Genomic DNA, 16,255 nt, shown 5'->3' with positions numbered 1-16,255 from the left:
CTTTTCCACGAGAGTAATGAAGATTTCATTATGTTACTTTTGCACACAGAAGTTTGGTGGCTGTCAAAGCATTTTGTAGTATTTTTTGAAAGTAATAATGAGACCAATCTGGGTCAACAGTTAAAAACAATAAAGAACAATGAATTTATTTGGCACATATTTTCAAGAAATTTAATGATCCCAATTTGTAGCTTCAGGGAACTAATAAAACTCTTATAGGTCAACAAAGTCTTCTGTCATTATTTATTGACAAACTGTAACTACTCCATTACAGTCCACTGAAAAGAGAATTAATCACTTTTATGAATTATCATTCATAAAAGATGATTTAACTCCTGAAGCTGTTGACAGATTCGGTAACCCCATCAACAAACTTAAACCGAACATTGAAAAGTGATTTGAAGATATTTTGAAATTGAAGGCGTACAACCAGATGAAAATTTCAGTTGCTGCAAATACTGAAGTGGCTGATACAAGTTGCCATGAATAACTGCTAGAAATTAGATACCAAAATTTATCCAAAGAGGGAGGTATATTTTATTTTTTGAATTATTTTTATGAAGAAACCATCATATTGTAAGAACTTTTATGTTCCAAAATGAATATATGAAAGATTGAATAACCAACGTCACTTAAAACTCATAGACAGTATGCATAAGGCATATAAGCAAACTCTGTATTACACTCATTTAATTTTTTTATTTTTTATTTATTTATTTATTTTTGGGTAAAAACAAATGACTTTTTAGGAAGTGAGGTCTTCCCCTTCTGGCTACTTACTCTTTTTTTTTCCTTATTCCGAGACATTAGGAGGTATATGTTATCATCTCTGAGTATGATATCTGATCTCCTGAATAATAATAATTTTATCCATAATTGCTGGTGTCTGTGTTCATTGTAGAAACCTTTTGGCATTATCATATTAATTTTATTCTCATGATTTCATGTGTTCCAGAAGATGTATCAGGAAATTGTGCCCACATTGTTTGAAGGCAGAACGACCATTTGCTTATCACACCGAAACATTTAATCTTAATCATCACAGTCTCAAAAAGTCAAACCTGCATATTTATTTTTATAAAGTCTGAATTAATATTCATTACTACCTTTATGTGGAAGTTCATAATAGTATTTCATGGCCAACAATGATGATGTTAAATAGCCCCAAGGGACCGATACATCAAAAGAGCATGATGCGTGATGGTATAGGTTTTTAATGACAGTAATTCAGTACAACGGAAAATTTGGTTGTTCCTTGATGTGTGTCATATTATTAACCACATTGTGCCATTGGATTTGTCACATGCCTTTTGCAAGGTAAACCTTTATTCATGCATTTTATAATTTCTGTAAGATTTAAATATTTCTCTTACTTTGATCTGCCAGAAAGGAAAAATATGCTGTAATATGATGAAGAAAGCAAACATAAATTTGAAAACCTGTGTCAAAAGAAAAAAAAACTGTTTGTCTTATCTCCAAATATATGGAATATAATAATAAGTGTACTGACAGTCTTTCCTATCTGGCGAGGCTCTCCTTGTCTGAAAGTGTTCAAGCTCTACGGAGAAGAGTCTTCACACTGAGTTTGCAACCAAACAAATCAGCTGTCACCAAACACTACCTCACATATAATCATGAAATGAAATATGATGAGGCCAGTGTCATAGTGCAAATGCCAAGTTTCTGGGACAGCATTATTAAGAATTCTATCGAAATAAAGATGTTATAAAACCTAATAAATAGGGATGGAGGTTTCAAATTAAATAATTCTTGATGTACGGCACTCAATTTACTAAAATCTTGCTGACCGCTACAACCATCAGAGTTGGAAAATGCTGAGGGAATTCATGTTTCATGAAGTATCAGTAGGAGCACTGTAAAACATAAAAGCTTCAAAGGGCAACATGGATGTTGGGAATACAAATCTGCTACAAACAGTAGATGAGACCAACATTGGCTAACAGTCTGATTGGAATCCAGGAAATGGGTACACATAATAGCAAACTTGCAGCATCTGAAGAAGGTGGCCAGGTCAATTGTCAAAATACAGTGCAGAAAACAGAAACAACCACTTGGCTGAGCACTCGCAAGCTCACTATTAATCAACCACACCACAAAAACCTGAGAGATCAGATCTTCATTTCTTCCTGACAAAACTGAGCCAAATATCCAGTATTTAGTTCTGCAGCATCAGTTTCAAAGATCTAATTAATTATTTAATTATGTAAATATAAATTCATCTGATCTTACGCTTCTACGTATGTAATCTCTATATATAGAAGGAAATTTGCTGAAAGATTCAATGCCTCATCATCGTCCAGCCCAAACCACTAAGGACAGAAACTTGAAATTTTGAGAGGGTGTTGATCTTATACTGTAGCCATAGTTTAAGAAGGGATTTCTCAAAATTCCACCCCTAAGGGGCTGAAATAGGTGATGAAACTATTTTTTAAAAATATGTTGGTATTAAAGTGATTTTGATGCTTGAACCAAGAAAATTGATATTTGGTGGCTCAGTCAAAAATAAAAATACAGTGTTTCAGCATTTTTGGAAAGTCAACCCCTAATGTGGAGAAATAGTGGATTAAAGTTTTTTAAATAACTCATTATTAAAGAACTGCTATAGCCTTCACTTAAAACTTCTGAGCTGATAGGCCGAGGTCAATGCATAAAACTTTCTCCTAAAGTGTCATCTCCATCTGCGGGAGACATCTTCTGGGGCAAAGCAGCAAACTGCAATCCAGAACTTGAGGGAACACTGAATATATGGGCAGTGTCAAGGACACCACAGTGCATCACATGACATTGGCTGCGAGATTATCTCTGGTGATGCCAACATTCTTGATTGAAAGTAATCAATCATCACTCATATGGTGCAACACTGACATCCAAATTGAATCAAATATCAAATTTAACACCTTCCCCTTATCTGTCAAAATTATTATGGTGCTTGTAAATCTGGATAGCCCCTCTATACACGTGTGCATGGTAATGCAATGTTTTAGATGTGATGCTTGTCTCACTGAATTTTATTTCATGAGCACCCTCTTGGTAAACATGTTCTGCTATGGCTGATTTGTCTGCATGTCCCAGCTGGCAATTCCTCCTGTGTTCAACCAGACTGGTGTTAACACCAGTTTCTGTGGTACCAATATAAACCAGTCCATACCTACAATGATTTTTATATACACTTAGTGTAGCCGAAAGATGTTGTTTAGCTTTTGCTTTTGCTTTTCCTTTTAGCTTAAAGATTATTTTATTTTTCTGGTGAGCCTCAAGATAGCCTCCACACCATATTTGCTCAACACTTTCCCAATGTGATCTGTAATCTTACTAATGAACAGAAGGAAAAACTTTCCCCTCAGGCAGCCTTCGTTCCTCATTGATCCTGATTCTCTATGTGGGGTGAAGTGCTCAATCTATCTCCTAGTTACAATATCCCTTCTTCTTGAATGCCAACCACAAATGTTCAACATCATCTTTTAAATAAGTAGGTTCACAAATTTTATATGCCCTGTCTGCCGAGGTTTTAACCACACCTCCTTTCGTCTGGGGTTGTGATTAGAATCTTTGTTAGGGTAACAGACAGTATGTGTGACTTCACTATATATGTATGCTAAAGCCCAAAATCCTGCCCCCTTGCTTGATAACAGAGACATTCAAAAAATTCAGTTGGTCATTATTCTCCGTCCCTGTAGTAAACTGGATTTTCAGATTGATACAGTGAGATGTATCAGGAGGACATCCAATTCCTCTGCACCATGCAAGTTTCACCAGCACAGCAGTACCACACAGCTAGTCATTTACTGGCAGTCTGCAATCTACATTGTCTCCATATAGGTGGAGCAGCATGAAATAATGACCGTATCTGCTGCCAAGGCTCAGTCTGACTCGATACCTTACCATGTTAGAGCTGCTGCTATTGCCAGGGACGGCAGCTCTGTGTACATTGCACCCTGCTACACTCTATACACACAATAAGGATCTCTTTTTTTACTTTCTATCCTTGCCAGTGCTGCAATTTTAATGGCCAACAGTATATTTACTATAATTAGCATTTGCAAAAATATAAAACTGAAAGTGAGATGGTCTAGCTCAGAATTTTTTTCTGGATGGTTGTGGACAACACCAAAAAAGTTACACTCACATTGGCTGCCAATATGGCACATTGGCTGCCAATATGGCAAGGTTTACTTTTTACTTCAATGTAGATAAACTACCTATTCCACAAAAAGCAAACTTAATGTAAACAACATTCCGCACAGAAAGAAAACTGGTACATTACAGTTTGATCAAGAAAAGTTAATACTCACAGTACAGAAGAGGGGACAAGTAACGGAACATACATACACTCCCTCAATCCTGTTTCTTTTATCAGCACATTTTTGCTTCATTTAAGAGTCAAAAGGCTCGAGTTACACAAACTTTGCGTGTTTGGAAAACATATAATGATTGTATCTGAAGATAAGTATATGTATATTATGCATATTTTTCATAGAAAATTATGTTTTATAGCTCACACGATAAAACTGTATTGCTGTGCGCAATGAGAGTCTTTACAAGTTTCCACGTTATTCACACATTAATTGAGATGTTAGAGCATTATCACAAAAAGAAAACAAAATGCTACTCTGCACCACAGCACCTTGTTCTTTCTATTTCACTAATTCTATCATGTATGATGCATGACTACCCTGTTTCTGTCTGGTTTATCAAAGATAGTGGCCATGTGTTGTGCACTGTATTTGTGTGAGTGTATGTGTGAGTTCTACTTTGGAAGAAGGCCTTTTGGCCAAAGCCAAAATGTGTATCAATGTTTTCATTGAACCTGTCTCTGACTAAAAATCTCCTCTGTATGCAGAGTACCAATCTATCCTTTTCATACTACTGAAGTCATAGAGCCCAATTGATACTCATCTACAAGAAGGGTAATACAAGTGACCCACAAAACCACCGTCCAGTATCCTTGACATCAGTTTGTTATAGAATTTTAGAATATATTCTGAGCTCAAACGTAATGAGTTAACTTGAACAGAATATCCTCAATACCAACCAGCACGGATTCCAAAAATATCTATCATGTGAAGCCAAACTTCCACTGAAAAATTTGGATCAAGACAATCAGGTAGATGCAGTATTTCTTGATTTCTGAAAAGCATATATGCTTATTGCCAAAAGTTCAATCATACGGGGTACTAAGTGAAATTTGTGACTGGGTTGAGGACTTTTTGATAGGGAGGGCACAACATCTTATCTTGGACAGAGAGTCATCATCAGAAGTAACTTCAGGTGTACTGCAGGGAAGTGTGTTGGGACCATTGCTGTTCATGTTGTATATTAATTACCTTGCAAACAATATCAGTAGTAACATCAGGCTTTTTGCAGATGATGCAGTTATCTATAATGAAGCACTATCTAAAAAAAAATTGCCCTTGCAGATACAACTAAACTATCCGAACCAGCTTTAAACGGTGACCCTAGGAATACACTACAATCCCCTATACATCACTCACATAGTGATCATGAGAATAAGATTAGAATAATTACTGCACACACAAAGAAATTCAAACACTCATTCTTCACGCACTCCATATGCAATTGGAACAGGAAGAAACCCTAATAACTGGTACAATGGGGCATATCCCCTGCCATGCATCTCATGGTGATCTGCAGAGTATAGATGTAGATGTAGTGGTAGATGTAGGTTTTGGTTCCGATAAGTGTTTCACTAAAAGTTTAGCCTTGTTTGAAATTGATTTTATCTCGACTTTTTGTACCCCATCAGTTAGGCATGAGTGGAACAAGTTGTTCGATAAAAAACATCTTATTCTACCTTATTTAGTAGAATCTTATGGTCAACGGTATGAAAACACTTTAAGTCAGATCTAAGAATGTATCTATGATCCTCTCATCCTTGTCAAGAGGACAAAGTGTCACTTTTTTTAATTCTACTATGGCTGATTTTGTACTTCTACACAGTTGGCATCCCTTTTTATGAAGACTATCAATTATTCAAACACGTACTCAGAAGAGAACAGTTTGCTATTCCCCCAACACAGAAAGAGAGAAGTCATTTCTCATAACAAATTACACTACATGATATAAACTGAAGTAGAATACAAACAGATCACAAAGATATACTGCCTACCTTTGGAGTAGGTTTACCAGTGACTATACACTCAAACTTAGTTGAATCTCCAGCATAAGCTGTCCTGTCTGCAAATAATTCCTTGAACGCAGGGAAAACTTGTTTATCCACTTTGCTTCTCACTTCCGTTATTCCAGAGGATTTAATTATGAGGTTTGAGAAGCATTTTGCTTCTCCATTTTTATTGGTGGCCTTCACTGTATAAACTCCTTTGTCCTCAGGAGATGTAGATTTAATAGTCAGGCTTACATTTCCATCTTTGTCATGCTGAAACTAAAAAGGAACACAAAAAATTCAGTTCTTCTCTAAATATTCTGCAAACTGAAGGCACTACAGCATGGTTATCATATATTGAAATATTTTATTTATTTGCTTAAAAAACACATACATGAATAGTATTGACAGAGATCCTGGGTACAGTATAGAGTGTGACCTGGCAAAGATTGCATCAGCGTCAAAGCATACTAGTGTTGAGTTTGGAGTTTGTATCTGTTCTTGGGCGCCATGACCAACCTCATTTGAAATCTACTGTCAAGAGAGTTAATTTGGAATTGGAACGGTTGCTTATGTCGGGTGCAGGGTCACACATTGGTGTGGTTCCTGTTGATTCTCTCAATAGGTGGGATTATACTAGGCATGGCCTTCACCTCAACAGGAAGGGGAATGGTAAACTGGCTGGGAAAATAGCAGGAAGTTAAAGGGGGGAGGCACTGTCATGAGTGATAAAACACCAGTGGTTATAGGGTTCAGAAAAGACCCTTTTTTAGGGTAGCGAGGACAGAAAGAAACCAAATTTTAAGAGAGATTAGGATTGAGACAAACTTTCAGTTTGAGAAAAGACCCTTTTTTAGGGTAGCGAGGACAGAAAGAAACCAAATTTTAAGAGAGATTAGGATTGAGACAAACTTTCAGTTTGAGAAAGAAACAAAAAAACATAATTCTAGCTTATTACATCAGCATAAACAGCTTTTGGTTAAGAATTTTCAACAGTCAGCAGATATTTTAACTCTACCAAATTTTAACTCAGTCAGTGTGAAATGTCAGCTATCTTCATTGCATCAAAATATTTGAGGACTGAGAAATAAAATTAATGAATTAATTATCTGCATAGATGAATTAGAGTCTTCAAACCCAGCTGACATAATCTGCCTCTCTGAACATCATGTGACCACTGGTATAGAACTTTTAAGTGTTACAGGGTTTAGGTTAGCATCTCACTTTTGTAGATCAGAAATGGCAAAAGGAGGAGTTGGCACATTCATCAGGAACTGTCATAAATTTAAGAACATAGACATTCATAAATTTTGCCTAGAACAGCATATGGAAGCATATGCAACAGAAGTAAAATTTCACAAAAAATCCTTCATAATATTAAGTGTATATTGAGCACCTGCAGATAACTTTAATCTGTTTGTAAACCACCTTGAAGCTGTACTGGCCCATTTAACAACCAAAAACAAAGAAATAGTGGTTGCTGGTGATTTCAATGTAGTTTTCCTTAAAGAATCTCCCAATAAGAACTTATTTGAGTTAATAACACCATCATTGAACTTAATTCCCACAGTAAAGTTCCCCCCTAGGGTAGCCAATTGCTCACAAACAGCCATTGATAATATCTTTGTAGAAAAGTCCAATGAACAAAATTATATTACAAAACCAACAGTCAATGGCCTCTCAGATCATGACATGCAGTTCCTTCTGTTAAATGTTAATACTGAACAGGATATAAAATCTGTTAAATCAGAGCTCAAGAGGGTAATCAATAAGCCAAAAATTGATTATTTTAGGACACTCCTCAGATCACCAGATCTCCAGCTGCTTTTTAGTTCACCTTTATCTCTCCCCATATATTTTTATTTTCATTTTCATTTCAGCCTCATGTTACACTTTCCACCTTCTAATACCATGTCACCCCCACAACGACCCCATTAAGTTTTATTTACATTCCCTCTGCAAACATGCCTTCACCCTAGCCAGGTTACGCTTCCATATTTTATTTTCTCAGCCTTGTCTGACATTTGGCATTACCCCCAAAGGCCTCACACTTAAAGTTCCCATCTCTGGCTGCAATCCTTCTTTCCATCAGTCCCTATACCAATTCCAAACTGAACAATCCATTGCCCTCACACACCTAATCCTTCACCTACACATCAACTCAGCCAACGAACACACCCGTCAACTCCTATCCTTAATAAAAGTCCTCAGTCTTTCCTCTCCCACATCCACACTGGCTGTTCAGAACATCCTCCTACAGGCCAACCGCAAATTAGAACAGCATGCCACCCTCCACCTCAAAAAACTATCCAATCTCCTGGTTTCCCACCTCCGGAAAGGCAACTCACTCACCCTTCACAACCTTTCCAACAAACCTCAACCTCCTCTCATTGCACACAAACCCAGTCTCTCCCATCTACTCAATCTCCCACTTCCAGCTCCACTCCCTCCAAAACCTCAAAATTCCAATCAACGCAATCTGGAACCACAACACCCTAATTCAGTAGTTAACCTTTCCTCCAAACCTCTCTTCCAATCTGAAACCTCTGTCCTATTCAAAGGCCTCACCATTGCCTCACTCCCAGATTCAACCAAATAGCCCTTGTCAAAGATTTACTGTCCTACATTCGTACTCTCTGGTGGAAATATCACTTTGCCACGAAGCAAAATGATCCTAATCCTACTCCTACTCCTAATGATCCAAATCCCCAAGACACTATCCAAATTGAACCATGCCTGGGACAGTTCCGTACTCCGTCACAGCGGGACCCACCTCGGATTTGGGTTTTAAGGGAGAGGGTAAGGAGTCATTCCAATCCCGGGAGCGGAAAGACTTACCTTAGGGGGAAAAAAGGACAGGTATACACTCGCGCACACACACACATATCTATCCGCATATACACAGACACAAGCAGACATTTGTAAAGGCAAAGAGTTTGGGCAGAGATGTCAGTCGGGGCGGATGTACAGAGGCAAAGATGATGTTGAAAGACACGTGAGGTATGATCGGCGGCAAATTGAAATTAGAAATTAGCGGAGATTGAGGCTTGGCGGATAGCGAGAAGAGAGGATATGCTGAAAGGCAAGTTCCCATCTCCGGAGTTCTGACAGGTTGGTGTTAGTGGGAAGTATCCAGATAACCCAGATGGTGTAACACTGTGCCAAGATGTGCTGGCCGTGCACCAAGGCATGTTTAGCCACAGGGTGATCCTCATTACCAACAAACACTGCCTGCCTGTGTCCATTCATGCGAATGGACAGTTTGTTGCTGGTCATTCCCACATAGAATGCATCACAGTGTAGGCAGGTCAGTTGGTAGATCACGTGGGTGCTTTCACACTTGGCTCTGCCTTTGATTGTGTACACCTTCCGGGTTACAGGACTGGAATAGGTGGTGGTGGGAGGGTGCATGGACAGGTTTTACACCGGGGGCGGTTACAGGGGTAGGAGCCAGAGGGTAGGGAAGGTGGTCTGGGGATTTCATAGGGATGAACTAAGATGTTGCGAAGGTTAGGTGGACGGCAGAAAGACACTCTTGGTGGAGTGGGGAGGATTTCATGAAGGATGGATCTCATTTCAGGGCAGGATTTGAGGAAGTCGTATCCCTGCTGGAGAGCCACATTCAGAATCTGATCCAGTCCCGGAAAGTATCCTGTCACAAGTGGGGCACTTTTGGGGTTCTTCTGTGGAAGGTTCCGGGTTTGAGGAGATGAGGAAGTGGCTCTGGTTATTTGCTTCTGTACCAGGTCGGGAGGGTAGTTACGGGATGCAAAAGCTGTTTTCAGGTTGTTGGTGTAATGGTTCAAGGATTCCGGACTGGAGCAGATTCGTTTGCCACGAAGACCTAGGCTGTAGGGAAGGGACCGTTTGATGTGGAATGGGTGGCAGCTGTCATAATGGAGGTACTGTTGCTTGTTGGTGGGTTTGATGTGGATGGACGTGTGAAGCTGGCCATTGGACAGGTGGAGGTCAACTTCAAGGAAAGTGGCATGGGATTTAGAGTAGGACCAGGTGAATCTGATGGAACCAAAGGAGTTGAGGTTGGAGAGGAAATTGTGGAGTTCTTCTTCACTGTGAGTCCAGATCATGAAAATGTCATCAATAAATCTGTACCAAACTTTGGGTTGGCAGGCCTGGGTAACCAAGAAGGCTTCCTCTAAGCGACCCATGAATAGGTTGGCGTACGAGGGGGCCATCCTGGTACCCATGGCTGTTCCCTTTAATTGTTGGTATGTCTGGCCTTCAAAAGTGAAGAAGTTGTGGGTCAGGATGAAGCTGGCTAAGGTAATGAGGAAAGAGGTTTTAGGTAGGGCGGCAGGTGATCGGCGTGAAAGGAAGTGCTCCATTGCAGCGAGGCCCTGGACATGCGGAATATTTGTGTATAAGGAAGTGGCATCAATGGTTACAAGGATGGTTTCCGGGGTAACAGACTGGGTAGGGATTCCAGGCGTTCGAGAAAGTGGTTGGTGTCTTTGATGAAGGATGGGAGACTGCATGTAATGGGTTGAAGGTGTTGATCTACGTAGGCAGAGATGCGTTCTGTGGGGGCTTGGTAACCAGCTACAATGGGACGGCCGGGATGATTGGGTTTGTGAATTTTGGGAAGAAGGTAGAAGGTAGGGGTGCGGGGTGTTGGTGGGGTCAGGAGGTTGATGGAGTCAGGTGAAAGGTTTTGTAGGGGTCCTAAGGTTCTGAGGATTCCTTGAAGCTCCGCCTGGACATCAGGAATGGGATTACCTTGGCAAACTTTGTAAGTGGTGTTGTCTGAAAGCTGACGCAGTCCCTCAGCCACATACTCCCGACGATCAAGTACCACAGTCGTGGAACCCTTGTCCGCCGGAAGAATGATGATGGATCGGTCAGCCTTCAGATCACGGATAGCCTGGGCTTCAGCAGTGGTGATGTTGGGAGTAGGATTAAGGTTTCTTAAGAAGGATTGAGAGGCAAGGCTGGAAGTCAGAAATTCCTGGAAGGTTAGGAGAGGGTGATTTTGAGGAAGAGGAGGTGGGTCCCGCTGTGACGGAGGACGGAACTGTTCCAGGCATGGTTCAATTTGGATAGTGTCTTGGGGAGTTGGATCGTTAGGAGTAGGATTAGGATCATTTTTCTTCGTGGCAAAGTGATATTTCCAGCAGAGAGTACGGGTGTAGGACAGTAAATCTTTGACGAGGGCTGTTTGGTTAAATCTGGGAGTGGTGCTGAAGGTGAGGCCTTTGGATAGGACAGAGGTTTCGGATTGGGAGAGAGGTTTGGAGGAAAGGTTAACTACTGAATTGGGGTGTTGTGGTTCCAGATTGTGTTGATTGGAATTTTGAGGTTTTGGAGGGAGTGGAGCTGGAAGTGGGAGATTGAGTAGATGGGAGAGACTGGGTTTGTGTGCAATGAGAGGAGGTTGAGGTTTGCTGGAAAGGTTGTGAAGGGTGAGTGAGTTGCCTTTCCAGAGGTGGGAAACCAGGAGATTGGATAGTTTTTTAAGGTGGAGGGTGGCACCGTCCGCCGATCATACCTCACCTGTCTTTCATCTTTGCCTCTGTACTTCCGCCCCGACTGACATCTCTGCCCAAACTCTTTGCCTTTACAAATGTCTGCTTGTGTCTGTGTATATACAGATGGATATGTGTGTGCGTGCGAGTGTATACCTGTCCTTTTTTCCCCCTAAGGTAAGTCTTTCCGCTCCCGGGATTGGAATGACTCCTTACCCTCTCCCTTAAAACCCAAATCCTTTTGTCTTTCCCTCTCCTTCCCTCTTTCCTGACGAGGCAACCGTTGGTTGCGAAAGCTAGAATTTTGTGTGTATGTTTGTGTATCTATCGACCTGCCAGCGCTTTTATATATATATATATATATATATATATATATATATATATATATATATATATATGATATGAATATAATAGAGGGAAACATTCCACGTGGGAAAAATATATCTAAAAAGAAAGAAAGATGATGAGACTTACCAAACAAAAGCGCTGGCAGGTCGATAGACACACAAACAAACACAAACATGCACACAAAATTCTAGCTTTCGCAACCAACGGTTGCCTCGTCAGGAAAGAGGGAAGGAGTCATTCCAATCCCGGGAGCGGAAAGACTTACCTTACGGGGAAAAAAGAACGGGTATACACTCGCACACACACATATATCCATCCACACATATACATACACAAGCAGACATATCATGATATGTCTGCTTGTGTCTGTATATGTGTGGATGGATATGTGTGTGTGTGCGCGCGCAAGTGTATACCCGTCCTTTTTTCCCCCTAAGGTAAGTCTTTCCGCTCCCGGGATTGAAATGACTCCTTACCCTCTCCCTTAAAACCCAAATCCTTTCGTCTTTCCCTCTCCTTCCCTCTGTCCTGACGAAGCAACCGTTGGTTGTGAAAGCTAGAATTTTGTGTGTATGTTTGTGTGTCTATCGACGTGCCAGCGCTTTCGTCTGGTAAGTCACATCATCTTTGTTTTTAGATATATTTTTCCCACGTGGAATGTTTCCCCCTATTATATTCATATATATATAAATAAAAAACTTTTTATTTTAAATTCATTGCATTAGTATTTGTAAAGTGATTCTTTCATATAGCGTTCATTAAAAAATGACGACCATGCCACTTGGCACCTGTGGAATGGTACATTAGCTTATTTGTTTGAGTTGTAAATATTTGTCATGTATTGTTGTTTTTCTGACATGTTTTACATCCTGGAGGACCTCCTCACTACGGATAAATTGGAATGAAAGTAAATCTAATCTAATCTATTCATTTTCACATAGTCACAGTTACTCCCCAAGCATATTCAATAATGTGGAATAAGTTTAACAAGCTTTTAAGTTTTCAACACTTCACAGTCTTTGAAGCATTATGAAGCGTATGTGACTGTAGGCTTTCCCGGAGTATTCTGCTGATTGGCCGAGTGGTAGTGGTAGTGTTGATATATCACTACGTTTCAGGAAGTGTCTCGCCAGAAGATGGGTAGTATGACACTTCCCAAAACATTGTGATATATTAGCACTACCACCTGGCTGGAGACCCGAGGAACCTTCATCAGCATTATGAAGCAGGTCATTCTTTGAGAAACAGTGTGAGGTGACGATAAGATGGATCTGGAAATATACCAAACCAAAGTTTGGACAATGTAGGGCACAGTGTGTAGACATGCATTGTCATGATGGAAGATAATTCTAGACCTCAGCTTCCAAAACTACCAGTTCTAAGGTTTGATTGACAGATTGATTGATTGATTCATTCATCACATCCATAGATACCATCCAGTGGAAAAACCTTCAGGGATGCAGAATAAGTCAACAAAAGAAAAAAATCATATGAACTTAACCTGTGTACTGTATTATCAAGAAATTGTCACTTTTCTGCTTAATGCTGTACACATTTACCCTACTTAAATGAAACTGAGTAAATTAAAAAGAAAGTTGGTACTCTGAAACAGGCTGCTGCCTCCTCAGGTATACTGTATAACTGCTGTTAGAGGTGTAATGTTTACTTTATTACAGTTGTGTTTTCCAAATAAATTGTTTTAGTTCTCTAATGTCTGAAGGTTTGTTAGTGATTCGAAATCTGCTATTCATTCATTCAGTGACCACTGTTACTGTTTGGAATGTATATAAATGATCAGTAAAATGCATCAGAAGCTCTTTACAACTCTTCGCAGATTATGTGCTTGTCTATAAGAAGGTAGCAATGCCAGAAGACAGTAATGATTTGCAGAAGGACTTACAGAGGATGGATGAATGATGCAGGGACTGACTGTTGACCCCAAACATAAATAAATGTACCATATTGTGCATACATGGGTAAAGAAATCTACCATGCACAATTGCACTACAGATGACAAATTGCGGGAAACAGGATCTACTGTAAAATATCTAGGAATACCTGACCAAAGTGACCTTAAGTGGAACAACCACAGAAAACAAATGCTAGGAAAAGAAGATGTGAGACTGTGATTCAAGGGAATAATCTTAAGGAAATGTAATTCATTCCATAAAGAGGTGGCTTGCAAGGCATTTGTTCAAGCAATTCTTGAGTATTGTTCATCAATCTGGGACTCTTACCAGGTACAACTGGTAGAAGAGATATAGAAGATCCAACAAAGAGCAGTGCATTTCATCATGGAATTGTTTAGTAAGTGCAAGGGCATACAGAGATGCCCAGCAGCAGACACTGCAAGAGAGGTGTTGTGCATCATTGAGAGGCTCTCTGATGAAATTTGGAGAGTACTCTCAGGGAAGAATTGGACAACATATTACTTCGTCCCAAGTATATCTCCCAAAATCACCACAGTGAGAAAATTTGAGAAATTAGAGCTAATACAGAGGCTTACAGAGAATCATTCTTCCCATATGCCATTCATGAATGGAACAGAGAAGGGGATATCAGTTAGTGGAACCAGAAGTATTCTCCACCACAAACTGTCAAATGGCTAGTGGAGCACTGATGTACACACAGATGCAGATTGTCACAAATTGCTTGTGATTTTCAGTTGCACTCTGCTGTTTCTCATTTAAAAACTGAATCTGTGAACAGGTGTCAAAAGTATGAAGAAAATTTATCTGTTTGGTATTAATGATCCATCTATGTTACGGTGCAAGTACTAGCTGATTACTGCAAATAGTTATATCTTCTTAGTTATATCTTCTAGCCAATCAAGCATTAGTTTTGAGATGCAGATTGTAATACCATGAAGCTGTGTACTTACCACTCTGTGAGCATCTGGCTTTATCTCACAATTGTTGAGGAACCACTTTATTTCAGGTAATGGATCTCCTTCCACACAACAGTCTAGGACTGCAGATTCTGTCTCACTGACCATGACATCTGCAAGTAGCTTAGTGAATTTTGGAGCTTTGCCTGAAGCCTCTTCTGTCACCTCTGGTGGCTTTGGCTGAATTTTTGGTTCTGTATCAGCCAGAGCTGCAACACAGAGAAACCAGAAATGCAAAATTCAGTACTGCAAAAAAGAGACAAGTGTCACAGTCACTACATCTATTTTAGCTTACACAGTATCTTTCAAGCTTACTCTGCAAAAGGTTATACCAAATCTTAAGTAGAAATTTAAGTTGAACAGGCTGTTTACTTATGTCTGAAAAGAGCGATTACAACAATATAAGGAAAAGACAGATTGCTGCAGATGACACATTAAGTTGCAGACAGGCACAACTAAAAGATAATTACACTTAGCTTTTGGCCACAGCCTTCATCAGCAAAACAGAGACACACACACACATATTCATTCACACAAGCAAGCACACCTCACACACACATGACCACCATTTCCAGCAACTCGGACTGGAATGCAGCTACCACATAGAATGGAAGCAGCAATCTGGGGGTGGCAAAGAAGGAGAAAGGATAGCAGTGTACAGGTGGGAGGAGAGAAGAGTGCTGTCTGGCAGAGCACAAAGGGACTAGAGTGCCAACAGGTGCAGCGTTGGTTGGCTGTCTGACATGGAGGTGCAGAGGAGGGAACAGGGAGCAGAAAAGGAGAGGATCACAGAAAGATGGGCAGGTGCATTGGTACAGGGCAGCACACAAAGAGGTTGAGAGATGATGATAAGGAGGAGGTAACAGGACACACTGAGTGGAAACTGTTGGGTGGTGGGTGTAAGTACACTTTGTTACCATAAGTTGAGGCCGGGATGATTTTGGGAGTGAAGAATGTGTTGTAAGGATAACTCCTATCTGCAGTGACAAAAATTCCCTTGCCCAGTATGCTGAGGATCTCAATAACGCCTTCACACACAGGCACTATCCCCCAGACCTAGACCGCAAACTGATCTCCTGTGCCACACCCCCAATCTTCCCACTGCCTCGAAGAACCAGCCAAAAGGAATGCCCCCTTCCTCACTCAGTACTACCCCTGACTGGAACAACTGAACCACATCCTTCACCAGGGTTTTGATTATCTATCATCATGCCCTGAAATGAGGGACATCCTTCCCAAGATCCTTCCCACACCTCTTAAGGTGGTGTTCTGTCGCCCACCCAACCACCATAACATCCTAGTCCATCCCTATGCCACTCCAATCCCAGCCCTTCACCACAGGGATAATCCCTGTGAAGACACAGGTGAAAGGACTGCTCAGTCCACCCACCCAAC

General features: G+C 40.4%; 1 protein-coding gene across 2 annotated transcripts in view; it reads right to left on the bottom strand.

Annotated features, from left to right (window-relative positions):
• LOC126187459 (titin) overlaps positions 1-16,255 on the bottom strand; it is a 947,541-nt gene that overhangs the window by 109,528 nt on the left and 821,758 nt on the right. For both annotated transcript variants that reach the window (XM_049928552.1, XM_049928553.1), the window contains 2 exons: positions 14,855-15,069; positions 6,149-6,421 (listed from right to left, as the gene is read on the bottom strand). In XM_049928552.1, the coding sequence (XP_049784509.1) occupies positions 6,149-6,421; positions 14,855-15,069 (488 nt within the window). The remainder of the gene's footprint in view (positions 1-6,148; positions 6,422-14,854; positions 15,070-16,255) is intronic.

This window comes from Schistocerca cancellata, chromosome 5 (genome assembly GCF_023864275.1).
Source record: "Schistocerca cancellata isolate TAMUIC-IGC-003103 chromosome 5, iqSchCanc2.1, whole genome shotgun sequence".
Taxonomy (NCBI): Eukaryota; Metazoa; Arthropoda; class Insecta; order Orthoptera; family Acrididae; genus Schistocerca; species Schistocerca cancellata.
Note: the sequence above shows the minus strand (reverse complement) of the source record. Positions and strands in the feature narration are given on the sequence as shown.